General features: G+C 53.7%; 2 protein-coding genes across 3 annotated transcripts; both read right to left on the reverse strand.

The window, feature by feature from the left end:
• Nucleotides 1-4,351: 4,351 nt before the first annotated feature.
• LOC113974355 (BPI fold-containing family B member 4-like) lies at nt 4,352-12,130 on the reverse strand. 2 transcript variants are annotated; one of them, XM_027697428.1, is made up of 13 exons: nt 11,982-12,130; nt 10,943-11,140; nt 10,183-10,291; nt 9,732-9,912; nt 9,192-9,641; nt 8,652-8,756; nt 8,028-8,174; nt 7,686-7,749; nt 7,019-7,079; nt 6,296-6,387; nt 6,133-6,175; nt 5,368-5,421; nt 4,352-4,577 (listed from the first exon to the last, which is right to left on the reverse strand). In XM_027697428.1, exons 3-12 carry the CDS (start codon nt 10,289-10,291, stop codon nt 5,390-5,392), a joined length of 1,284 nt encoding a protein of 427 aa, XP_027553229.1. In that variant the 5' UTR covers nt 10,943-11,140; nt 11,982-12,130; the 3' UTR covers nt 4,352-4,577; nt 5,368-5,389. The 2 variants fall into 2 exon arrangements, with proteins under 2 accessions (XP_027553229.1, XP_027553228.1); XM_027697427.1 differs by having other exon boundaries at nt 4,352-5,208.
• Nucleotides 11,666-23,184, reverse strand: LOC113974443 (BPI fold-containing family B member 4-like). The gene is given in 22 exon segments (XM_027697571.1): nt 11,666-11,776; nt 13,020-13,073; nt 13,368-13,543; nt 13,546-13,567; nt 13,904-13,995; nt 14,305-14,365; nt 14,898-14,958; nt 15,551-15,645; nt 15,647-15,695; nt 15,853-15,957; nt 16,503-16,750; nt 18,814-18,890; nt 19,008-19,071; nt 19,505-19,547; nt 19,864-19,931; nt 20,321-20,491; nt 20,586-20,639; nt 20,777-20,989; nt 21,616-21,695; nt 22,054-22,114; nt 22,582-22,645; nt 23,015-23,184. Coding segments are annotated over 22 exon segments (2,139 nt in total).
• Nucleotides 23,185-25,401: the final 2,217 nt, after the last annotated feature.

Raw genomic sequence — 25,401 nt, forward strand, 5'->3', positions numbered from 1 at the left:
ATTGCCACTGCCTGGTGCACCCCTAGACCAGCCCCAGGCTTCCCTGCAGCCCCCCCAGGGTGGCATTGCCGTCTGTTCCCAGACTCCTTCCATGTCCCTGTGCCTTCCCGGAGCACTGCGGGGCTGTGACCTGCATGGCAATGACAGAGGCACCGGTGGTGAGTGGCTGCTCTGAGTCCTTGGGGTTTGTGAATTCAGAGGCTATCTCACAGTCTGTCACAGGCTCTGCCACTCTCTGGGGCCTGGGAGTCCTGTGGCTTTCCCTCCTCCCTTGTGAGCAATTTATTTCCTTTACTGACAGGCAACTATTGACTTCTCATTCTCCTGAAGATGAGATGTCTTGTCTCATCAGGTTTAAATTAGTTTTATCTTTAGCCTTTCCTATTAATAGGCTCTCATCGTGGTGTCATTACTTGATATCTATTTTCTGATGTTTTTCATTAATGGCTCTATATCTTCCAGATATTTTTTCAAGTATTTTTTCCCCTGCTGCTGAGTTATTTAACTGTCAGGCACAGATCAGAGATGTGAAGACGGTCTGATGCTGGTCAGAGACAGTGTGGAATGGCCCAGTGACTATTGGCTGTGTAGGGCAGGGCTCTTGGGCTGTGGTGGGGCTGCACTGGGGCTGTCAGGGACCACCACTCACTCCCTCTCTGTCTCTCTGCATCCCAGGCTGAGCTCTGAGCCTGGGGCTCTCAAGAGCACTAGTCAGCAGAGTGATTAAAATGCCTTCCATGAGGCAAAGGTGCTGCAAATCCTTTGGACAGCTGTATCTGTGAAAAACAGAGGACTGCTTTCCATGCTTTGTGTGCCTGGCAGGGGCTCTTCCCCATGAGGAGAACTTCCGCTAGGAAATGTAAAAGGGAATTAATTCACATTATTTCAAGGCGGCCCCTGACTGGGGTCCCTGTTCCTGCTGGGTCAGAGCCACCTTCCCGGGCAGCCGGACTGGGGAAGCTGCCACTGCCACCAGGAACATGGAGCAGGCAGTGCTGCCAGCACAGGCACAGCAGGGCTGCCAGCCTGGGCACAGGCAGGGTGGCCAGCATGGGGACAAGCAGGGTGGCCAGCCTGGGGACAGGCAGGGTGGCCAGCATGGGGACAAGCAGGGTGGCCAGCCTGGGGACAGGCAGGGTGGCCAGCCTGGGGACAGGCAGGGTGGCCAGCATGGGGACAGGCAGGGTGGCCAGCATGGGGACAAGCAGGGTGGCCAGCATGGGGACAAGCAGGGTGGCCAGCCCAGCCGAGCGCCTTTGTCTATGGGGGTTTTCTCATTGTGTCTTCAACAGCGTCAAGAGCAAAACCCAGATCTCCTCAGTCTCAGTAAGACTGGGGACATTGTTTCCTTGGGCTTCATTCCCAGGAGTTGCTTGCACAGGTGAGGAGGGATGCGGGGCCAGGTCGGCCGCGTGAGGAGAGGATTAATGCAGGAACCAACCTCGTTGCCCTACGTTTATTTTCTCACATTAACGAGGAGGAGAAAGGTGCCCAATTCCTTGAGAGCAAACCCAGGGATGACAACAGCCTGATGCACAGTGACATGTTCAATAGACCTGTCAGGGTGCTCAGGGATGCTGCTGGGGGGGTGTTTGCTACCTGCAGAGCCAGGTCACTGTGGGGATCCCACACGTCCCACGTGTGGGAATTACAGAGAGGCTGCAGGACCAGTGATTTGCAGCAGTGCCTCCAGCACAGGGCTGAGGGTGATTAATATTCAGTGCACTGCCATGAAAATGAACAGCCAGACAGGACTGTCCTCCTCCCCTTCCTGCATCCATGAGGACAGCAAGGGGAATGTCTAGAGCACGGGAACAGAGACAAGGTTTGCTTTTGGTCAGGCTGATGCAGGATTTTGAGACTAAACAAGATGCTTCATTCTCTTTTGCATTATTTAGTGTCTTTCAATCTGTTCCTTCTTTTTTTATGTCATTTTTCTGTTATTTAATTACAGGAACTTTAGAAAATAATAGTAGAAAGCCTTGGTTGAATCTACGAGAACCAAAGAGGAGGCATTTGCAAAAACAGTTTCTCTTTAAAAAGGGGAAATGTTCTGGTTTTCTTTTCATTAAAAAAATTCTCCCCATAATTTCTTATCAAAATTCTGGTGAAAAACCCTTTTACTGTTGGCAGGAAAGCTTTCCCCATCCCATGCTCAGCATGGCAGAAGCAGTGTCAACACTAACAGCACCCAGGATGCTCTGGACAGTGGACAGGTGCCCCAGGACTTGGGGGACAAAACTCCCACAGCTGGTGACATCCTCAGTGCTTGTCCTGCCCCACCACTGCTCCTTGCCTGGCATCTGCCCTGCCCAGGGATGACTCCTCCATCTCCCACCATCTTCCTGGGGCTCCTTTCTTCCCATGTTGGGTGGAGAAGTTTGGAATAACCTCAGACCAGCTGGTCCTGTGTCCTTCCAGCAGTGGGCTAAGCTGGGGCTGGGTGCTCTCGTCCACCAAAGCAGCTGACAACACAGAAAAGTGGAGCCACAGGCACAGCCGAGGCCACTGTTTACCTTCAGGGCTTTGGTTCTGCACTGACCTGGGCCAAGGCAAACCCTGGCTGGTGGCCCCAACCCTCAGGTTGTTGTTCTGTTGTGCAACCAGCAGCAGGGAGCTCGGGGTGGCTGCTGCAAAGTGATCCCTGCGGGCAAACACAGCTTGGGGTGCTCTGGGCAGGAGAGCTGGCACCACTCAGAGCTCTGCTTGCACGGGCACTACCAGCCCCGAGCCAGGCTCCAGCCACGGGGCTCTGCCACAGGTCCCTGCAACATCCCTTCCACCAGCCCTTCCACATATCCCAGCCACTGCAGGGGAACCTAGTGGGGTTCAAGGAACCTCCAGGTGCCCCCAGCCCCAGAAAAAAAACCATCTCTGCCCTTGCAACCAGGACTTGCAGAGATCTGGGGTGTTCCAGAGTCACCTGTCCTGGCACACTGGGGCCAGGTAGTGCCAGCAACAGGGACATCTCCTGTTGCAGGCACCATTTGTTATTAATGTTGGTGGGTCAGGCTGGTGTGGGTGCTGCCACTGGCTCTGCAGGTCTCACCATGGCTGTTGGCTGCTCACCCCTCGCTCTGCAGCAGCAGAGATGGGATCCAGCCCAATGGCACGGCGGCACCTGGAATGGTTTGGCATTTTGTCTCTAAGGTTACTGAGGGAACATTTACACCTCTCTTTGCAATCATTCACAGCCAGTGAGCCTGGGATGGGAGTTGGCACGTTCCTTCATCCTCCTCCTTCTGTTTCCTTAGGAACTGGAAACCAAAGGTGCCCAACGAGGCCTTACGGATTCAATAGCTTGGGCCAAGGCACTGCCACCCCTCCTGCCCTCCCCATCACAGACATCAAAGGGCACCCAGAATCTGCTCTTCATCTTTGTGCTCTGAGCACATGCAGCTCATTGGCATCAAGATCCATTTCCTGGAGTCCCCAGCGTGTTGTGTTGGTGTTACTGCAGCAAGAGTGAAAGGCAGGGGGGATGCAATAGGTGCAGCCCAGACATACCTAAGGACCACATCTCTTAATGACCACATCTCCTAATGACCACATCTCCTAATAACCACATCTCTTAATGACCATGTCTCCTAATGATTATATCTCAGTAGCGTTGCCGGCTCTGTGATTAACTGGGCAGAGGCAGAGAAGGGTGTTGGTGCTGCCCACCAGGGATGCCCAGAAGGGCCAGTGTGGGTGCTGGGAAGCGGGTGGTCACACATGGTGCTGTGCCAGCGGATCCGGAGGCTACAGGGCTCAGGAATCTGCCCCTGGCCCCACCAGCTCTCACCATGCAGCCATTCTGCTCTGGGGCTGTGGCACAGCCAGCCCCAGGATGAGGTTTGATGCAGCTGGGGGTGAGCTCCTGTGCCTGAGAGCTTGCAGGCTACTGCCACCTGCTCACCCCGGGGTCCTGGGGGTCCCAGCCCCAGCCCATCAGGGAGCTGCCTCGATGGGGCACCAGGGATGTGTTTGTTCATGTCAAACAGCTCCCAGCTCTCTGGTAACAGGTGGGAGCAGGAACAGGCACTGAAAGAACCAGCAGCTCAGGGACAGGGGCAGAATAAATCTGCATAAATACAAATGAGGGGAATATTTATTTCCCACACTGACCACATTTCTGTAGCTACTTTAAGCTGTGAGAGGGGGGCTTCAGCAGCCTGAGCAGGGCTTGGGCTCGACTCAGGCCTGGCTCTGGGGCTGGACCCGCATGTGATTCCCCACCTTCCCAGCAGACTCACCTATTCAATATTCCTCACATGCGAGTTACTCCTGTAGCTGATGGGAGAGATAAATAACAAAACCCTCACAAATGCAAAAATCCTTTGGCAGTTTGGAAAGGAACCCAGTCACGTGCTGAATGCAGATGAAGAAAAGTCCTTTTTATTGTAAGGAGTAACAGAAGGGTGTGAATCAGCCTCAAATCCACCTCATCCACAATGCAGCACATCCAAATCCACTCGGAGATTACAAGGCAGGATAGCACTTGCTCTGATCAGTTCAAAGCGTCGCTGTTTGGGAACAAATCGGCTGAGTGTGCGCCTGGATTAGACTGGGGGCCTTTTTGCCTCTTGAAATCACTGGAAACAGCAAAATTCCCTTTTGAAATGGTAAGCTAATCAAGAAGCAGAAGGAGAGCAAAGACAAAGCGTTTACAGCTTTTAGGTTCGGGTTCATCCCTTTTCAGCCTTCCCTTCTTGGGGGTTTGGTGCAGTTGGTGCAAACTCCTGAAATTCCTGAGGGGTGGCTGTGAGGGGACCAAACCCCTGCCTTCAGCCCAGCTGTCTGCATCCAGCACCTGGAATATCCCCTCTGTGCTGAGCCATTACCTGGCCCAAACCCCAGCCCCAGTGAAGGTGGGGTGGGCGTGAGGAAGAAACAAGGGGTGAAGGTGTTCCCTTCATCAGTGAGTGCCATAACAAGTGCCTTGTGGCCGTGAGAACGAGCAGAGCACAGAGGCAAGATCTGGGGCTCCTGCCTCTGTAGTCACCAGCATGGCTAACCACAGACACAGCTAACCACTGACATGGCTGATCATTGGCACAGATAACCCTGGGCTGTAAAAAGACACCAAAGTCTGAGAAGTCTGAAATGTAGAGCAGAGGAAAATGTGGGGTTTTGGTGGGTTTTCTCCATTTTCATGTCTATTCTCCACGTATCATCTTCCTCCTTTCCCTCCTCCTCCTCCTCAGGAATCGCCTGTGGAGGCACCTGAAGGGATGAGGTTTTTAGACAGCCCTGTGCTCTCCCCATCACCTCCTGCTGGCAGGCAGCAGGGTCAGGACTCATCCCACCCAGCCCAGGCACCGGCGCTGGCACAACTGGCAGCAGAACTCTGAGCCAGGTCCCCTGGCAGCAAATCCTCCTTACCCCACGTACTTCCAGCCTGAGGCTATGGATTGCTCCCGGGATTGACACCTGCGGCTGGGAGAGAGACACCCAGGTCAGAGCACTCCCTCCTCCAGGCCTCCCCAGCCCCATGGTCCCCTGGCAGCCCCCACTGCTGGGCTGGGCTTGGCGGTGTCCCATGTGCCAGTGGCCCGAGAGCCCCCGGCTTTATGGGCAGAGATGATTTAGTGCCCTGAGGAATATGGCTCTGGAGAAGCTGGGACGGCTTCCAACTCTTCTTTCCCTCCCCCGTATATTAACTTTCTATGCATATGAAGCTGAAAGCTCTTCCAATCACCTCTGCAAATATTAATTAATCCTCACAGCATCCTGAGGACCATTATTCACTCCTATTAAGCAAATATTATTAAATCCTTTTATAAGAGGTGAAGTGACTTTTCTAGGGCTGTGCAGGGCATAAGTAGGAGTGCACAGACTTTCTCTCTCTGTGTAGGAGCCACTGCTGCAGAATGGCAAAGCTGCTCACACCTGAGCTGGGGGATGTCTCTGAGGACCAGGCACTCCAACCACCTCCAGCACTGCTGTGCCATGCGGGGTACAAGCGCTCTGTGGGACTCTTCTGAGATGAGTCGGCAGCTCTGGCAGCTCTGGCTGCACCTCAGAACCATGAGGACCCCCTTCCCACTCTTGGCCACTACCCAGGATGGTTGTCCCCCTTTCAGCTGCCCTGTTCTGGCTCACAGACACCACTGGGGATCCCCATAGTGGCACTGGAGACAGACTCACTCTGGAGGAGCCAGTCGATGAAGGTGCTCGGGAATGGGGAATTCTGCAAAGAACAAGGAGGCGTTAGAATGTGTGAATGTGGAGGGAGGGCAGCAGTGCAGGGATATGGGATGGGACACGGGATGGGACACGGGATGGGACACAGAATGGGACACGGCTGTACCTGCAGATCCAGCTCCACAGAATGCTCGGACGTCACCGGCAGTTTGGAGAGGGCAGAGTAGATTTTCCCCAGAAGCCCGAAGGAGACGACGCCTGGGGACAGGGAGAGGCCATCAGGGCTGGGCAGAGCTGGCTGTGGGTCCCAGAGCCTGCCGGCGCCCTCTGCCCGCAGCGTCTGGCAGAGGCTGGGAGAATATCGTCCTGCCCATCACGGAGTAAAACCCCTCGTCCTTCCTGTGGATCTCAAACCTCCCGGGGTTCAAAGGTTCCCACGAAAGCTGCTGCCCAGGAACTTCCAGATGCGTGTCCCATCACGGGGGAAATGTTGTGGGTAAATGGGGACAGCTCTGCTTGCAGTGAAGCAGCAATCATGTCTGTGTGAGATTTGACATGAACAGATCTGGGGAGGGAAAACCCCACCAGTTCTATGGGGCAGCAGTGGAGGGTCCAGGCAGAGCCACCTCTTGGCAACAGCTTGAGTCTGTCCCCGGTGGGACAAACACCCATGAGAAGAGCAGGACTGTGGTGTCTGGCAGTGGCAGTGAGCAGGACTGTGCCACCCACAGTGGCTTTGCTGGCGGAGCAAAGCTGCTCCTGCTCCATGCAGAGAGACTCCTGCTCCCATGAATTCAGCTCTCCTCGGGACTCCTGCTGCCCGTGGAGGTGGCTGGACACACGAAACCCAAGTGTCACTCAATACAGAAAAGAAAACTTAACGACTTACGGTTGAGGAATTGTAGTTTCATGTTGATGATGCCGACCCAGATGTTCACTAACGGGCAGAGCTGCAATGGCAACAAGTGGCACAGCCTTGGTGAGAACACTGTGGGTGCAACAGCACGTTCCCCAGCATGGCTTGAGTTTCACAGACTTAAATCAGGATGGAACAACAGGCTCCTGGAGCACAGTTCCTCCATGGAAGAAGAGCCATATGACTTGTTCAGCCCTCTTCTTAAAACAGCACAGGTTCTACTGAACAGGACAAGAGATCCTCTAACAGGCCCCTTTGCTCTAAGTGGGGCTGTTGCTTCTGTTCATCCCCCCCAGGGAGCAGCTGAGTACAAATTATCCCATAACATTGCATGATGGAATTGAAATTACTCCTAACAAATAAATTCTGACTGTAAGGAAGATCAAGGAATTTTGTGGAATTCACTTATGGGTTGCAGGCATAAATATATATTGTATATATATTGTGTATATATATATCATCCCTGACCATGGGATGGGGGTTGAAATAACTGATCTTTAAGGTCCTTTCCAACCCAAGCTCTTCTGTGATCCTCTGTGTGTGTATGTGTGTGTGTGTGTAAATCTTCCAGAGAGTTCTGGCAGGAGCACTGATTGCAGCTGAAATGCATCTTCACAGCAAAGAACATTCAGACACTCACCAGCGCAGGGACAAGGGACTTGAGAGTAGAGTTCAGCAAGTTGCTCACCAGGTTGGTGAGGAGGCTGGGGAGGGAAAAGACACACAAAAATTACCAGGGAAGTTGTCAAAACCTAGGACTTGACATCAAGACAAAACAGCGGTTGTGGAGGAGCCCCTCTCATATTCTCTCCTCTTACATTAAAAGATGCCGCGAGCCCACAGCTCCCCCAGGCTTTAGCAGGAATTGCAGATGCTCAGGACTCGGTTATCTGAATCCCATAATCTGGTTGTGATGGTGTCAGTCCGTGACACCGAAGTTCTGCCCCACTGCAAACTTGCAGGGGCTCACCCACACACTCACCCCTTCTGCAGGTTGACGCTGAAGCCGCCGAGCATGTTGTTGCAATCCTTAATCACCAGCTTGAGGTCCCCGGGGCTGTCCTGGGTCACGGCGATGTGTGACGTGATGTTGGTTTCTACCGAGGATCCACTCAGGAACTTAAAAATCCTGGAAAAAAGGGAAGTAGCGTGGAGGGTTATGGGGGAAACAGAAGCAGCACAGGAGAGCAGTGCATATGCTGGAGCTGCAAGCACAGGCTCGGCTGGTACAGTGCTTTAGTCTTGGGACTTCTACCAGGCTCCTGGTCCTGTAGCAGATCACAGAATCATAGAATCATTAAGGTTGGAAAACACCTCTAGGTCACCAAGTCCAACCATCAACCCAGCACCACCACCATGTTCACCACTAAACATGTCCTCTGGTGCCATATCCACAGGTTTTTTGAACACTTCCAGGGATGGCAATAGCACCTTTGGAGTAAGGACAGGTGGAAATGGCTGCAGGGAGAGGCAGCAGTAAAGCCCAGAGCTTTCCTCACCAGCCCATTTGCTCAGCACTTGGGGATGTTTCTCCAGCAGCAGGGAGTGTCCCATCCTCCCCAGTGCCCTCAGGCCCCCCGTGGCCTCTCTCTCCAGCCCTGCTCACCCTGGAAAGCGGAGCACCAGCTTCGAGTACAGGTTCAGCACCAGCTCAGTCCCATGAAGGACCTTCCACGACACTCGGGCATTCTCGAGGTTCAGCACCTTCAACCTGGGGGTCAACACCGAATCAAACCCACCTTGAGATGTCAGGATCAGCAGGAGCAGACCCTACAGTCCCATCTCTTCCTGCTCATCATTTGACCTGTTACCCATTTGGATACTCCTAGGTAAAAGTGAAGGTGGGGAAGGACCAATCCCTGCTCCAAGAAAAGCCAATCTCAAAGCAGGGTCAGGTTTCTCAGGGCTGTGTCCTGCTTGCTCTCAACCACCTCCGAGGGTGGAGATTCCCCCACCTCCCAGACTGCCCATCGCAGTGTCACAGCACTCCCATGGGGAAGACTTTTCCCGTTTCCGGTTGGAATTTCCCCTGTCACAGATCCTCATGTGAGCCCAGGACTGGTGGTTTGTATGACAGGGAGGGTCTGATCCCCTGGACACTATTGGTCATGCTGCAGTGAGCCCCACCATGGGGCTTCTGACTCACCAGGCATAGAATGATATCTTCTCAGAGGTTCCACCACCCAGCAGGCCTCCTGCACCCAGAATTCCTCCTGCTTCACCCAGAAGACCATCAAGACCAAGTAGACTTCCATTGCCTAGGAGACCTCCTTTCCCAAGCAGCCCTGTGCCAAGCAGACCTTTATCTCCAAGAAGGCTGTTATTGCCGAGGAGGCCATTGCCGAGGAGGCCATTGCCAAGGCCTTCCCCACCAAGAATGCCTGTGCCAAGGCCTTCCCCACCAAGAATGCCTGTGCCAAGGCCTTCCCCACCAAGAATGCCTGTGCCAAGGCCTTCCCCACCAAGAATGCCTGTGCCAAGGCCTTCCCCACCAAGGATGCCTGTGCCAAGTCCTTCTCCACCAAGGATGCCTGTGCCAGGGCCTTTCCCACCGAGGATGCCTGTGCCAAGCAGACCGCTGCTGCCAGGTTGTCCTGCAACAGTCAGAACTCTGTTACTGTCCTGGCCATCACTGCCCAGAAACCTTCCTCTCCCAAGCACGCCCATGCCAAGGAGACCTTCCTCACCTAGGAGGCCTGTGCCAAGGACCCCAGATCTGCTGGGCTCATTTCCTGCTTCAAGGGGACCTCCGCTTTCTGCTCCACTTGGACTTCCCTTGGCCAGGAGGCCGGTGCCAAGCAGCCCACCTTCACCAAGAGCACCTGTGCCAAGCAATCCGCCTTTTCCACCAATGAGACCAAGCAGACCTGCACCAAGGGAGTCCCAGTTACTAATCAGACTTCCACCATTGGGAAGATTCCTTTGACAAGAAAGGTTGATTCGACCACGTTAGGTTGTTCTGCTGGTGAGATCTCATAGGGACCCCTGAACATCCTTGAGCAAAGTTGGGTTCCCCACAGAGATGATCCTGCCAGGAAGCATCTCCCTGATGATCAGAGGGACACACCATGAGCCTAAAATGGCACAGGACTGTGCCATGACCCTCCCCTGGAAACAGAGAAAATATCTGAACTCACCACCTGCGGCTTGCTTTGGGTTCAGCAGGTTGAGGAGGCCCTGGGAGGAGGGCAGGAGGCCCACAAAAAGGATAAGACACCAGAAGTGTGGCATCTCCTGACCCAGCATCTGTGGAAAGACCCACATCAGCCCATGCACCAGTTCCAGCACATGGGTATAGGCAGCCTGGGTACTGGTACAGCTCCCCATCCTTCACGTGCACTGCCCTGGGGTGATGGAGGAGGTTCCCCCTGGACATACAGCTTCCAGAAACCATCCCCCCAATCCCCAGGGGATCAGTCCAGGCCTGCAGCACCTTCTTCCCACCCAGAAAGGTTGAACTACTACTGGTTAGCAGAGAGTAGCTGGAGCCCGGTGCTGCACTGCTCCAGAGCCATCGATGTCTGGGCTCCCACACTGCAGAGTTGGGTGCCTGATACTGCAGGGAAGTGAAAATGCCATTTTAAGAGAGGAAGAGGGATGGAGATGAGGGAGGAGGACCTTGTACTGAGAGAGATAGATGGCTTCCCACTGCTCCGAAATGGCCCTGAAAGCGGAACTCTCAGAGGGGCACGGCCAGATAAAAAATGACGAGCATCTCAGTAGTGTCCTTCTGCCCACTGTGAAGAGCACCCTGAATTATTAAAGCCCAAAGCACAGCCAGAATCAGACTCACTTTCCTGTGGGCAGATTGTTTGTTTTTCTCACCTTGCTTCACTCAGGCAGTGAGAAGAGCCCGTTTTCCCCGTGTTTGATCTGCCCTGAGCCAAAAGAACACACCTTCAAGGACCTCCTGTTCCTGCCCAAACTCGGCTTCTCGGGGTGACAATGCAGGCTGGAAAGTGTTTGTTTATGCACGGAAAGGTGTTTGCAAAGAAAGGAGAAGAGGCTCCTGCTGCAGCACTGCCGTGGGTCCCAGCTCCAGGAGCACCTGCCTTCACAGCCTGTGTCCCAGATGGAAACCCCGTCTTGTCCCTCCTGAGGAATAAAAGGTATGAGATGCAGATTGCAGAGGTTCAGCATTGAGAAATAACATTATTTAGGTCAGACTGAACAACTTCTTTGTTTCTTCCAGATACTTTTAAAAAATCCCTCTATGACAGTTCTCGACACAATTAAATTAGACTTTAATTCACTCGACTGTCTTTTACGTTTTCCCTTTGATCAGCACGTAATGATGCACAGCTCCTGTAGCCACGATTATTGAACAGGAGAGAAGGAGAGAGGCTCGAGCAGCTTCTATTGAAAATCGTGTCAAATAAAATCAGTGGGATTTGTTGGAGGGGCTCGGCGAGACGTGCACAGCATTGCAAAAGGGTGCCAAAATGGATGTCAGGGCTCTTAGAAGAGCTCTTAGAGAGAATACGTGACCAAGCAGGCAGCTATCTCTGCAGTTATTAGCAATATCTATCGGGGTGCTGCTCCTCGGTCACACACATTTCAGCGAGCTGAGCATCTTGCACATGCAAAAGGCACGTCTGGCTTTGCAGATAAACACCTATTTTACACCAGCCGAGACGAGGTCTGGAAAGCTGAAAATTGTTCTGAATTCTGGTCACCAAGATCGTGAAAAAACTCCCAGTCCTTTTCTGCCAGCTTAGTCATTATCACAAACTTAACAACAACAGGAATAAACGCAGAGTTTAACAAGGAAGATCTCTGCTAGCTTTAAAAATTAATTTTCATAAATGATTAAATGCTGCTACAGAAATCAAAGGAAAACATCATTAAAATTCCTGCTTTTCAAGCCCAGTTACACTACACTGTGGGTTGCCTGATGGAGCCGGCACGGTGGCCATGGTCCTTCAGTGCCACTTACCTGGACCCTTTGATGTCACAGTGGAGCTGCCCACGGTCACAGCTGCTGGCAGTGGCTTTTATATACCCGACGTGAGGAATGAGGAAAGCCCAGAGAAGGATGGAGCGGGGACATTTCCTCTTTGCTGGCTGTGAAGTGTGACTCCTGCACCAGCCTGACCCCGAGTGCTGCATGTAGCAGTGCCAGGCTGTGGTCAGCAGCACCCAGCCAGCCCAGCAGCTCAACCCCTCACCTGGGGTTGGGTGCAGTGCCCACTGGCTCTCCAGGCTCGCTACCACCCTGCTCCAAGGGCTCCTCCTGTCCTGCACCCTGTGCATGCCTGGGCAGATGTGCCGGGACTGAGGGTGAAGCCAGGCAACCCCCACCACCCCTGAGTGCTGGGCAGGGGCTCATGTCCCTGGGCAGGGGATGCTCTGGGTCAGGCCCCATCCAGTCCAGTGCCATGTGGTTCCTCAACATGGCCATGGCTGTGGCCAGGGCATGGGCTGTGGCTCAAGAGTCTGTTGCTGCTCACAGATACACAGGTTCTCTCTCAATTTGCTCTCCCAACGTGACCCAGAGCAGAGCAGGAGTGTGCTGGCACATGATAACCCCCAACAATGAATCCTTCTGCACACCCAGCCCCACTGCAGTTCCCCCTGAGGGCAGTCACCAGGGCCAGGAGTGTCTCAGGTGCTGGTGTGGTCGTGGCCGTGGTGTGGATGGTGATGGGCTCTGCCAACAGCACCCGTGCCAGCCCAGGGCAGCCATGCAGAGGTAGAGATCCATGACTCCTCTTTCTCCCCCCTCTCCTCCCTGCAGACCCCAGAGCATCCCCTGAGCATCATGGTAACTGTGAGCCAGCCCCAGAGCAGCTGTCTGTACCTCAGCTGGCTGGGGTGAACTCAAGCAGGCTGTGAGCTCAGCCCCAGGGATGCTCTGAGCCCTGTGGAGAGCACCTTGTCCTGGCTGGGGGAGCACGAACAGCCAGCCCCACACCAAGGTGATGCTGCTTCTCTTACCAGGTTATTTGCAGGGCGAGGGGCACCCAGGACTCACCACAGGAACCAGAGCTCCAAGTGTCCACGTCGTCAGTGGTGGGAGCTCAGGAAACTGGGACAGAGAAGAGAGAGATTGGTGTGACTCAATGACCTTGGAGGTCTTTTCCAACCTTAATGATCCTGTGACCCTGTGAAACGCTGCACGTGTGTGTGGTGGGTTTCAGCAGCAGCTGTTTTTGCTAATGATGCTTTAACCACGTGGTCTCACTCACACATTTGCCCAAGGTAGCAGAGACCCTGACACATGGTACAGAGGTCCTACAGCATCACTCGGTGGGACAAGCCCTCACCCTGCCTGTCTGATAGCCCCATGTCCTTCCAGATCTGGGCAGCGCTCCCCTCTCACCATGCCAGTGAAGATGTCCAGGTCCAGGGCACCCTCCATCTGCAGGACAGCCAGTACTGAGCTGAGGAAGTTCACTGAGAGGCCCAGTTGGGAGGAGCTGGTGTCTGCCATGGGTGGCAAGGGTGGCATAGGGACCCATGGGGGTTTGGAGACAGTCTCTGGCTTTCCACCAGGCCTCCAGTTGCTCGCCCAACAACAGTCTGGAATCACAGGGAAAGGAAACGCAGGTCAAAACGTTTGCAATATTTGCTGTTACGGTTAACTTCATATTCCCTCGGTGTGAAATGGCTGCGTGCATGGCCTCGCCAAGTCAGGCCCGTGACACTTCCTTCTCCAGAACTCATGAAACCCAAACCCTGCTGCGTTCTCCCATGACAGTGGTGAGAGCAGGGCACAGAGCCAGGACCTCTGCCAACTTCCACAGCTCACCTTGGAGCCCCCTGTTCAGGGGTACACAGCCCAAGGAGTACCTCCTGAACCAAAGGGAAATGTCCCAACCCCTGTGCATAGATGGAAGGAGAAGATACAGGACTCACGTTCAAGTCCACCTCAAGGAACTGGCCTGTTGCCAGGAGAAGGCTGAACACAGTGTGCTGGATGCCGCCCAGCAAACCCAGGGGCACCAGTGCTGGGGACAGAGGAAGGGAGTGTCCGTGTTTCCCAGTTGGACTCAGCTGCAAATCCTCCCTTCATTGCCCTGCAGCTCCTTTTCTTCCAGAAGAGCCCTGGTTTTCAGGTTGTGCTCTGGGCAGGAAGCTGCTGGGAGTCCCTGCTCCTGGCAAGGGGCAGATCTGGGGTCAGGACGAAGCGAGGGGTTTGCTCTTTCCCCCCAAGGTGCAGCAGCAGAGCAAAGGGTGTCCCAGTCCTCCCGCAGCTGGAGTGGAGGTGACACGCGGTGCAGGGCAGTGACAAGACGTGGGACCCATAGTGTCCTTACAGTTCACAAGTCCCAGCTGGTCATTGACAAGTCCCAGGGCGATGTCCACCACCAGGCAGAGCTGCAGGAGTCAGGGTGGGCTGGTGAGAACCCGTGTTCAGAGCCAGACAAGGACACGCAGCCCCGCCTGGCTGTGCAGGGCTTTCCCTGGGCACAGGAGGAGCAGGCACATGGGATGGCAGCCTCAACGGGGACTCCACCAGCTCTGGGTGTGTCCCTGGGCACCTTGCCCTCCCTCAGAGAAGTGGGGTTGGGATTGGGGCCCAGGAGCCCATGGGGGATGGCTAGAAAGACCCTGTGGCTTTCAGATGGGAGAAGAGACTCCATTAGTCTGTAACATGGTCCAGAGGACTGTTAGGAACTCCCAGCACTTGGGCAGACCTCACGTTGAGAAGGAGGGAAAAGCTTCTCCCAACCTGCTGGAGACATGGTATGTGTCCCCCACTAATCCCAAGCCACTGGGTGGGTGGATGCAGCAGCCCTGGGACACTGACTGTGCTCCTGCTCTGAGCACCAGCGATGCCATGGGGAGCTGCACTGCAGCTTTTCAGATTCATCACTCTTTCCCAGAATAGGGTTTTTTTCTGATTTACCAGATTAGGAAGAAGTCTGTTCAGGACACTTGCCAATAAATTATCCACAATTGGGAGCAGGCTGTGGAAAAATAAAGGAGCACCATGAAAACAACCTGCTGCAAAGTAAATGGGTCTTGTTAAACAATTCCCTATGAATAGCGCTGAGCACAGACCTCCCGGAGCAAGGCAATTGCAGCAGCAAAGTGAATCGTTTCTGCTTGGATTTTGCATGAGATAACTGTAATTTGCATCCCAAAATAGCCAGTGGGAAATTTATTGCTGCCTTTTATCTACTAGTGCATAGTCTCCTTAAATGAGCAGAAACAACCTCAGCCCGAGTGGCTCCTACAATGTACACACCACGTGCTCACGTCTCAGGAGACCCCACACCATGTCAGTTAAAATGACCTGTGTACGTGGCACATGGGACAGAACTGTCCCACGGGACTTCTGGGAGAGCACATCCCTTCTCTGTGGTTGTGTGAGGGGCACACAGAGACCATCACCACCAGCCCGTTGTTCAGCCCTGTGACATGGCCAGTGAGTGGCCGTCACCTGCAGGGATGGTGGGATGGAGATGTGTAACAGGGAAATGCCTTCATGTGTTTGCCATTCGCAGGGTGGGGTTGGCAGAGCTCGTGGCTGCAGAGGAGGACACCACCGTCACTCACCCGCTCAGGAGTCTGATTTTAATGCCACCCAGGAGTGTGTTGCATCTCTCTGTCACCAGTTCAGGGTAGCCCATGCCATCCATGGTCAGCCTGACCCTTGTTTGTGATGTTCACCTCCACGGTGATGTCGAGCAAACCCAAGAGGCTACACAGGGAGAAGGGAGTGACCTTCAGAGCAACAGACTCTTCCCAAGGGACAGGAACAGTGTTCCCCCCCGAGACACCCTCCAGGAAGGTTCTTCCCCTGGTCCCAGCACGTGGCTGGCACTGCCACCAGCAGCTCCACCCCCAGGCTGACCCACCTCTTGCCCTTGAGGGCCACCAGGGTGTAGAGGTTTAGGTGGGCACCAATGGTAGGCAGGAGCCTCAGGGACACCCTGGGCAGCGTCACCTCCACGATCCTCAGCCTGCAGGGACAGCGAGGGGGACACTGCGAGTGACAGTCCTGAGCCTGGCACAAACCATCCCGGCTCCACTGCTCACACACAGCCACGCTGAGGAGGTGGGCGAGTCAGAGACCAGTTAGACCAGAAATGGCAAAAGATACCAAGTTTTCTCAGTTATTTCCCTGGTTTAGTTATTTTCCAGTTTTATCAGAAGCTCGGTTCTTTTGCTTTCTCATTTTTTTCTGCTTCTGCTGGGCTTCAAAGCAGAGTTAATCATGTGGGCTGCAGACGGGAGTGTTGGCTCGGCAGCAGCCACCAGCGCGCAGCTCTTGCACCCTCTATGGGCAAACACCTCCGTGCTGCCGCCTCCTCTGCCCTTCCTTGGGCAGCTCAGGAGGCTCCTTTGCGATGCAAACCTGCAGGATTCCCAGGCAGCTTTTATCTCGTTTTTCTCAAAGCATCAGCTCCAAAACAGACCTGAGCATCTACCAAAGCACCACCGTTGCTCCCCCAAAACAGCACTGAGATTGTCCCCCTGCAAGGCACCCAGACGATGCTGTCCTTACCCGGTGAGCCCCTGGATGGTGCTGAGCAAGCCACCTTCCCTGAGGATGCCAAGCAGGCCGCTGCCTCCCAGCAGCCCTTCATTTCCCAGGAGCCCTGCTCTGCCAAGAAGGCCACCAAAGCCTCTGAGTATCCCTGGTCTGCCTAGGAGACCTCCGTTGCCAAGCAGACCTCCTTGTCCCCGTGCTCTTCCAGCAACCCCCACAGGGATGCATCCCTGGGGACATCGCCACCAGCTGCTGGCCAGCCTCTGGGAGGGTTTCTCGGACCTCCACCATAAGCACCTCCACCACCCCCTGCACCCAGCAAGCCACCACCAGCATCGCCCCCTCCACCGATCAGACCACCAGCCAGCCTTCCCAGCAGCCCTTCACCACCACCACCCAGCAGACCACCAGTAATACCACCAAGCAGACCACCACCACCACCACTGCCACCAGGGACACCTCCTATGAGACCCCTCAGCAGGTCCCCACTTCCATCAGTGCTGGGACATCCATTTTGGAGTGGCACCTCTCCCAGGGCACCTTGGAGGACTTGTTCTTGACCGAGGGAGCCTGTAAGAGCTGGGCACATCACTTGCCATCAGACCCTGCACAGAGCTTTCTCCCGGCCAGTTGAAATTTTAATTATGTGATTTTCCTATATTACATACGTTTATATTCCAATATGAGTGAAGATTTTTAAGCCAGGGAAAAGCATTGAGCAACAGGTTATTGGACACCCAGTATCAGGCAGCACTGCTACCCCAGAGCCCAGGGATAAAGAGAAGGAAAAGGAGCCCAAGATTCTGTGGCTGTAACAGGGAGGTTGTGCTGATCTGAAAGAGCCATGCTGGGAAATCAGCTTATTCCAGAGAAACCCCTGCTGGCACTTGCACACCAGCTGGCACACACAACTTACCATATCAGGGGGAATTTTTTACGTTTCCAGCAAGTGCATGGGGAGGCTTCAGAAAAGCGCCAGGAGATTTTTCTCTCCTTTAGTGCTTGAAGAACCTCAAGGAGTGGTTCCTGAGGATTGCCCCACCCACCCTGCAGCTGCCAGCTCCTTCCCAGCAGACAGTACTTCCACAGCCTCCAAAAAGTCCCTGTGCTGTGACACCTCCCCAGCCACTCCAGGCTATAAGGGCCCTTTTGTCCATGTGCCCACAACACTTAATACCTTTGTGAGATCAAATGTGCTTTTTTGGGCAACTTAGTTCATCTTACACAACCAGGGTATAGCATACCTCTAAACAAAGGAGGTGTGAGCTCAGGTTATCCGTGCCTGGTTCCGGACAGAGCCTTGCACAACAAGCACCATCCCACCATGTGGGATCTGCTGCCAGCAAGCCACTGGCCAGGAACTGCTCCCTGCAGTGGCTGGAACAAGGGCTCCAAGGGAGTGGGAGATGTCAGCAGGAGCTTTGCTGTATCTGTGCCAGTGCTGCATGGCAAGCCCCTCTCTGCCCTCCATCAGTCGGGCACAAGATGGGCTGCAGCAGAGCACCAACCACCACCAAACCCAGCCCCCCTGTGAGTGGCTGTTTCACACCTGGTGTCACAGGCTGAGCTTCAGAAACGCTCTCTGAAGGTACCAGTTTCTTGGCTGTAGGTGCAGCCTCCTCACCCTGCTGTGCTACCCCTCTGTGGGCCATGTGGCAGAGGGATACAGTGCAAACGGGTGCTGGTAGCCAGAACTCGTATAAATAAATATCCAGAAAGGGAAATACTGAGGCAATGAGAGATTTTTATTGAAAGAGCAATACAAGAGTAATCTTTCTGCCTAAGGAATAGCTGTGGATGTTAAAAGGGGCCCCAGAAACACCCTGACATCCACCAGCAGAGCAGCTTTCCCACCCTGATGCCAGCCAGAGGCAATCACTGGCCTTGCTCAGGCCACAGCCACAGCACAGGGCAGTGCTTGAGGGAAAGGAAGAGAGGGAGAAAGTGGAGCAAGGCTTGGGGTGCACATTGTGCTGCCTCAGAAAGGGAGCAGCATCGAGGCTCCTCCCGAGCAGTATCTTTCCAGAGTGGTCTGGCCGGGAAGCTCGCCCACCTGGAAGACGCAGCACAAGAACTACTCAGTTTTCTCATTCAAACTCTCACCTATGTTTTCCTATATCCCCAGGTGGATACAGGAAAAACCTCACCCCAGGTGAGGTTTTCCTGTGGGTCCACACCAGCAGAGGGACCTCCTGGACACTGGGAGCAGCCCATGGGAAATGGGGTTGGCCGGGGTAGTGTGGGGCTGTGAGATCTGCAGGTCCCAACCCCGGGTGGGCTCATCCCACTCCCTGGGACACGGCATGGTGGGAAAGGCAATCCTTACGTCAGTGATGGTGACTTCAGCGCTCCTGAGGTTGCTGTTGAGGACGTTGGGCAGAGGGAGCGACACATGGATGATGTCTGCAAAAATAGGTGAAAGCATCTTGTCACAGGGAGGAAACCCTAAACACAGGCAGCAAGGGGACGGGCAGAGCCCCAAATCTGTCTGAGATAAGAGGGGACCCCACCCTGCCATACCATCAATATCAGATACATATGAAGCCGTGAGGATCTGCTTGAGCCATTCTGTGAGCGAGGGGACCTGCAGGGAAGAGGATGTGTCAGTAGCAGGAGAGAGCAATGGTTGTTGAGCTGAAATCAGCCATGTCAGGGTTGTCAACTGAGTTCTACTCAGTTTGCTATGGAACACAAATGCTGGGAAGCTTCCTACAGTGAAAGCCTTCCAGGACTGAGGTGGGATCTGCAGGGACATGCTTTTGGGGTAATTTCTTCTTGGTTATTCCTCTCCCCTTCCCAGCACCCCCATTGTGCTGCCACAAAGTGAAGAGAGACACGCAAGTGTCATCACTGTAGGGCACAGGGGATTGGCAGGGCAGAGAGTAATTGGCCTCTACCAGGGGAAGAAGAAAGGTGAAGACTGAAGAAGAACTGGCTTTTGGGTTTTCCCCCCCTACACAGACCCTCTGACCATTGCATCAATCCCTGCAGCACCTCAATCCAGTGCAAGCACTTACGGTGGAAGGGTTGAGTGACGGGGGGAACCGTGTCACCTTGATGCTACAAAAGATAAAAACAAGGCAGAGTTGGGGTGCATCAGGTGCAGCCTCCTCCTCCAGACCCTTTCTTGGTCTGGAATTTGTCTCACCCTCATAAAGATACAGGATTTTGAAAATAGGGCAACTTTTTTACAACTGTCTCATGACTTCAGCCATGCACTTGGTCTGAGTTCGGGGCTGGGAGGTGGCAGGAAGGCTCTGGCAGCCTAACATGGCATCTCTACTGGCATGTCTACATCACAGTCCCCCATCACTGCCACCAGCCCCATTTGTTGGTCCCCAGGCAGAGCCCTGCCACCTGCAGAGCTTGTCTCTACCTGTCAAGAGCCAGGGAGGTTTGCAGTTTGCCATCAGAGACCGATGGGGTGATGTTCAGAACAATGTCCTGAAAATGGAACAATGAAAGAAATGAGGTTATTCCCCTGCACAGCTCCCAAGACTGAAAAGTGTATTTGTAAATTACTCATTCTAAGAAAAAACACTTGTCTGTGCCCAGAAGCCACATTTTTGTGATGGATGGCATCATGTATCTCTCTCCCCAGGGTTCACCTTCCTGTCTTTATATTGAGCTGTTCCTGAAACATTTTACTTACACTTTGTGCTTGGTTACGAGTGTGTTTAAAGGACTGAGCAGCACCGTTTTGATGATGCAGTAAATTCAAAAGTACAAATACTGCAGAGCTGAGAGCAGGACAAGTCAAGGGGATGTCAGCGGGCAGCCAGCCTCAGCCACTGCCCTGTTCTGGGGATCTCATCCCCCCAGAGCTCACTCACTGTGTCAACGGAGAAGAGGAGCCCCTGGGAGGTCTGCAGGGCAGGAACATGGACGTCAATGGAGGCTTTGAGGGTGACGGTGGCTTTTCCATTCCTCACGGCCACCACTGGCTCATCTCTCATCCGGACACGCAGCTCCAGTGGCAGAGAGCTAGGGAGGGCTCGGGCAAGCTGCAGGGGCAGAGAAGGTCAGGGCAAGGGGGTATTTGCATGGTTGAGGTGGGTGGAGGGTTTGGAATCGATGCACACGGAGGAGGTGACTGACCTGGGGGATGAACGGGAAAAGGGCAGACACGGACAGCGAGGTGCTCTCGGGAACCTGTGGGAACAGCACCAGTGACATCGTTGGCCAGGAGGGTTTGTGCCAAGCCCACGCTGGGCACAGCTGGACCCCACAAACACAAGCAGGCAGCAGTGAGCACGTTTGGGTCACCCAAGAGCAACCAGGACACTGACCTGGCCTTGGAGAGGGGATTGGCTGCTCATCAGCGAGTTGGTGATGTTGAGGTTGAGGGCTCCCTGCCCCTGGACCTGCTCCAGCAGGGCCCTGAGGGTGTCCTGGGAGAGGCTGAGCTGTGGTGGGCGGCCAGTGGTCAGCAGCAGGGTGGCAGCGAGAGGCAGTTGCTGAGTGGGGGCCACAGTGCCACCCTTGGCATTCCCGGAGAGGAGCTATACAGGACAGAGTGGGGAGGGATGTTGGTGGTGCTCAGAGGGTTGCACAGGGCACCCTGCCCACCCGTGGACCTTGTGGAGAGGCTCACACAGGGTTTGTTGGCACTTTAATGAACACAGGGCTGCTCCAGGCTGCTCTGGCACAGACAAGGCTGCATCTGTTACCCCTTCCCCATTAAAATGCTGCCATATCTCCCAACTGGAAAAACACACTGCTGATATTTTGGGCCTGATTACGGTCCCTATCAATTTCCAGACTTTGACAAACCACTTATAAATAGAACAGGCCTGTGAGCAGTGACTGCTTCTCCTGCATGAAATTAAACTTTTCTAATTAACAACTATGAGAGTGCTACAATTATGCTTAACTAATAGCTAAGTAGCATGGTGGCTCATGCCACCATCAAGGATTAACAGGTAAAAAAAATCAGGTAGAGACACAGCAGTGGCATTAGCAGGGATGTGGCTGGGGCAGACTCATCAGACCCTTCTGAAAAACGTGTGCCTGAAGGCAGCTGGAATGAAAGAAGCCTTTGACAAACAGCCAGTGACAAACGTTCCAGTGAACCACCCAAACTCACCACATTAGAGATTTTGGGACCAGGGAACACGGTGGCACTTACGTTCAGATCCAGCTGGATGGAGTCACTGCTGAGGATGGAGAAGGGGGGCAGGTCCCCCAGAGCCCCAAGTGGGAGCAACTCTGTGGACACAGGGAAGAAAACTCTTCTGCTGCAATGGCAAGGGATGCTCCCAAATCCCACGGTCCCAAGAATTACTGAAACCAATGGCAGTTCCTGCTCACTGAGTTCCCAGCTGCCAGAAAACTCTATTTCGTAGCAAAAAAATGTTGTTTCTTAAAGCAACAGTTCCTGCAGTGGGTTGCTGCAGGAAGAGTTGGCTGCTGCTGCAGGGGCAGGGAATCTTAATGCTGGGCTTGAGCTGGGAGTTGTGTTTTTAGAAAATTGCTAAAATATGTGTATTTACCCAGTGCAAAAAAACAAGCCATGCTAAGTGCAGGGATCCCTGGGAGCAGAGGGAAAGGAGGTGCAGGCACTTACGGTTCCTGGAGCCAAGCAGAGAGTTCACCACGTTGAGCTTGGCATTGATGATGTTGCAGCCCTGGGGAGGAAGAGGGAAGTGAGAGGGTCCTGGGACCTGCTGCAGCAGTGGGTGACATGGCACCAACAGCGACAGCGGGCTCTGCTGGGCTGCACACGTGGGCAGAGCCACTGTGGGCAGTGCTGGGTGGGACATCCCATCACGCAGAGCTCAGCATCGGGTGGGTGAGTGGCCCCTCTGGCCCAGCGTAGGTCTCACCTGGGTTAGTGGCTGCTAAACCAGCACCTGCCTCAGAAATCTGTTTGCCAGCAGAGCCTGGCACGGGTGATGGTGCTGGTGTCTTTCAGCAGGGAGGACAGGCTGACCGCCCCAGCTGAGCCCACAGCTGTGCAAACAGCCACATCCATGGGGCAGCCTGGTCCACTGCCTGCCCTGCCTGCACTGCCCCCACTGCCGGTGCTGCCTGTTCTGCCTGCCCACCCAGCACTGTGCTGGTGGCTGGTGTGAAGATGGCTGTGCAGACTCACCAGATCACTCAGGACATCACTAAGGAGGCGTTTCAAAGGCTCATCCAGAATTGGCACTCTGGGACTGGTAGCAGAAAAATAGGAAATAACAAGTGACTTAGGTTAGTACTGGAAAGTAGAAGTGTTTCACACAAGAGAAACATGAGGCCTCACTTGAATTGTCTGTATTCAGAGCCAAAACATTACCAAACCCAAGCCCTCTGAATCCCACCCGGGGCTAGGTTCCCAGCACTCTGAAATGTTCTTTTCTTAGCCCAAATTTTAAAAAAAGGATGGCAGTTTCCCTCCAAGCCTGACAGCCGGGTAGTTCACCCTCCAAGGTGTCAGACAGCAAAGCGCTGCCATCGATGGCCAACAGCACCAAGGTGTCCCACTGCCACAGGAGCCACGGGCACCCCACTCACAGAGGTGTTACCTCACACTGGATTCCTACCTCACACGGGTGTTCATGTCAACAGTCTTGCAGTTCATGTTGCTCTGGTGAGCCGTCCACGTGTCCTGGACCAGCATGGTCACATCCACCTCCACCTGCTCGCAGAGCGGCTGGTCCGGCACACTGCCCGGGGGGAGCACAGCATGCAGGTCAGGGAATTTGCTGACCATCTTTCCAAACAAATGAGCCATGCCCCAGATGGACATGCCATACCTGCTCTCTACCAGCAGCTGGGTGTTGAAGTCCACCTGGTGCCCAAAGCCTGGCAGGGAGCGCAGACTTATTTTGGGGAGGGTGTTGTTCACAATTCTCAGCCTGGATGGTTGAAACAAGGAAAAGGCAGTGAAGAGCATATTTGTACATTGGGTGCCCCGTCCCCTCAGCCCCCCCCAGCACTGTGGCTGATTTTAGAGCTGTGCTCTTGGGGTCCACCCTGGGCCATCAGGGATCCCCAGCAGCCAGGAGCAGCTTGTGGCCCGTACAAGGCACCCTGGCATGGCAGGCACAGGCAGAAACTCCCAACAGATGAACTGCCACTTATAAACCTGCCCTATGAGGGGAAAGAGGAGGCCCCGTGTGTGCAGACAGCAGGCTCCAGACTAGGCTCCTTTCCTTAGGATGGCCCAGACACACTGGGCTGCTCAGGGCCACCCATCTCCCACTCTCACTCACCCCAGGAGTTCTTCACCATTTCTCCCAAGGAGGCTGCCAACAAGACCATTTTTGCTGAGGAGACCATTTTTGCCAATGAGAAGTTCGAGGACAGTATCAAGGAGAGTATCAACAAGACCATCTTTGCCAAGGAGACCATCAACGACACCACCTTCGCCAAGAAGACCACCAAGGACACCATCCCTGTCAAGGAGACCACCAAGCAGACCATCTCCACCAAGGAGACCACCTAGGAGACCATCTTCACCAAGGAGACCACCTCCACCAAGGAGACCACCAAGGAGACCATCTCCACCAAGGAGACCACCAAGAGCACCATCTCCACCAAGCAGACCACCAAGGAGGCCCCCAACAGCTCCATCATTGCCAAGGAGACCTCCAACAACTCCGTCTTCGCCAAGGAGACTGCCTACGGCACCCTTTTTGCCAAGGAGACTGCCTACGGCACCATCTTGTCCAAGGAGACTGCCTACGGCACCCTTTTTGCCAAGGAGACCACCGAGCAGATTGCCACCAAGGAGACCACCTTGAGGCTTCTGGGGAACACCTCTGGCTGGTGAACCTTTAAAACATGAAAAATAGGATGGGAGGTCACTGTGAGCTACGTGGACTCAGCACACAAGTTGTGCCACCCTGGCTGTTCCTTCCCCTCCACTGTCCCTCTTCATATAAATGACGTGGTGGCAGCAGCCACTGTAAAGTATCTGAAGAAACATCTGCAAAGTGCTGTATAAATGCAAATTACCAGCACTGGCACTACTGCTGAGTGGATCTGGACCAGCCTCTGATTTTCTGAGCATGATCAAGAGACAAAAAGAGCCAAAGAAAGGATAAATCCCATCTCTTACATACACTTACCATCTGTATCTCCTCTGGCAACCAAGGGTATGAGTCCAAATCCTTGTGAGGGGGCCAGCAGACTGCTGAGGAGGACAACAGTCCAGAACGCCGACATCTTCGGTCCTGATAACTGTGGGAAGTGGTTGCTGTCAGTGCAGTGCTGGGAGAGTGAGCACCAGCCCATGGCGGGAGGAAAGAGGAGGAGGAGGAAAGATTGTCAGAAGCAGAAAATATTTTTTAAAGTTTCAGTGTCATTGAAATATTTCTGTGTGACCTAAAACTTGAAGTAGCTTTTTCTTCTTTTTTTTTTAAAGAACCAAAACAAACTTCATTGCCCGAAATCTATTTAAATGTAAATAGCTCATCAAAAAGGGATCAAAACAAGTGTGAGAGGTCTAATTCCCCTTAGCTAGAAATCTATCTCAGATAATAGAGTTATACCAAAGATAATTTAAGTGATAATTGTTTATGAAAACCCTGAAATACCCTTTCTTCTGCAAGGACTGCAAATCCAGTGAACACTTACATCTGTTCTTGAGAAACTCGCAGTGAAAGGCGCTGCACATTTTACTTGCTGGAGCATAATTCAAGCAGGTAGCAGGCAAGAATAACAATTTTTGCTAAAAAGCCAACACTCTCAAAGGAACATTGAGGGTTTGCCGGAGCAAGGAGCACACTTTTTGAGGAGTAAGTTTGCTCTTACCTGACAGAGCTCTGGAGGACGAGGCTCTCTCCAGCCAATGTCCCTGTCTTCTGAGGATGACCTGCATCAAGGATCTTCTTATACAGAGCTTCACGACAGGAAAAAGGCAAGTGATATCATTTAGGACATACAGAATAATTGGTGGGGAGCAAAACAAACAATATTTGGTTTC

The sequence above is a fragment of the Neopelma chrysocephalum genome, unplaced genomic scaffold (assembly GCF_003984885.1).
Source record: "Neopelma chrysocephalum unplaced genomic scaffold, ASM398488v2 Primary Assembly neopelma1_119, whole genome shotgun sequence".
NCBI lineage: Eukaryota > Metazoa > Chordata > Aves > Passeriformes > Pipridae > Neopelma > Neopelma chrysocephalum.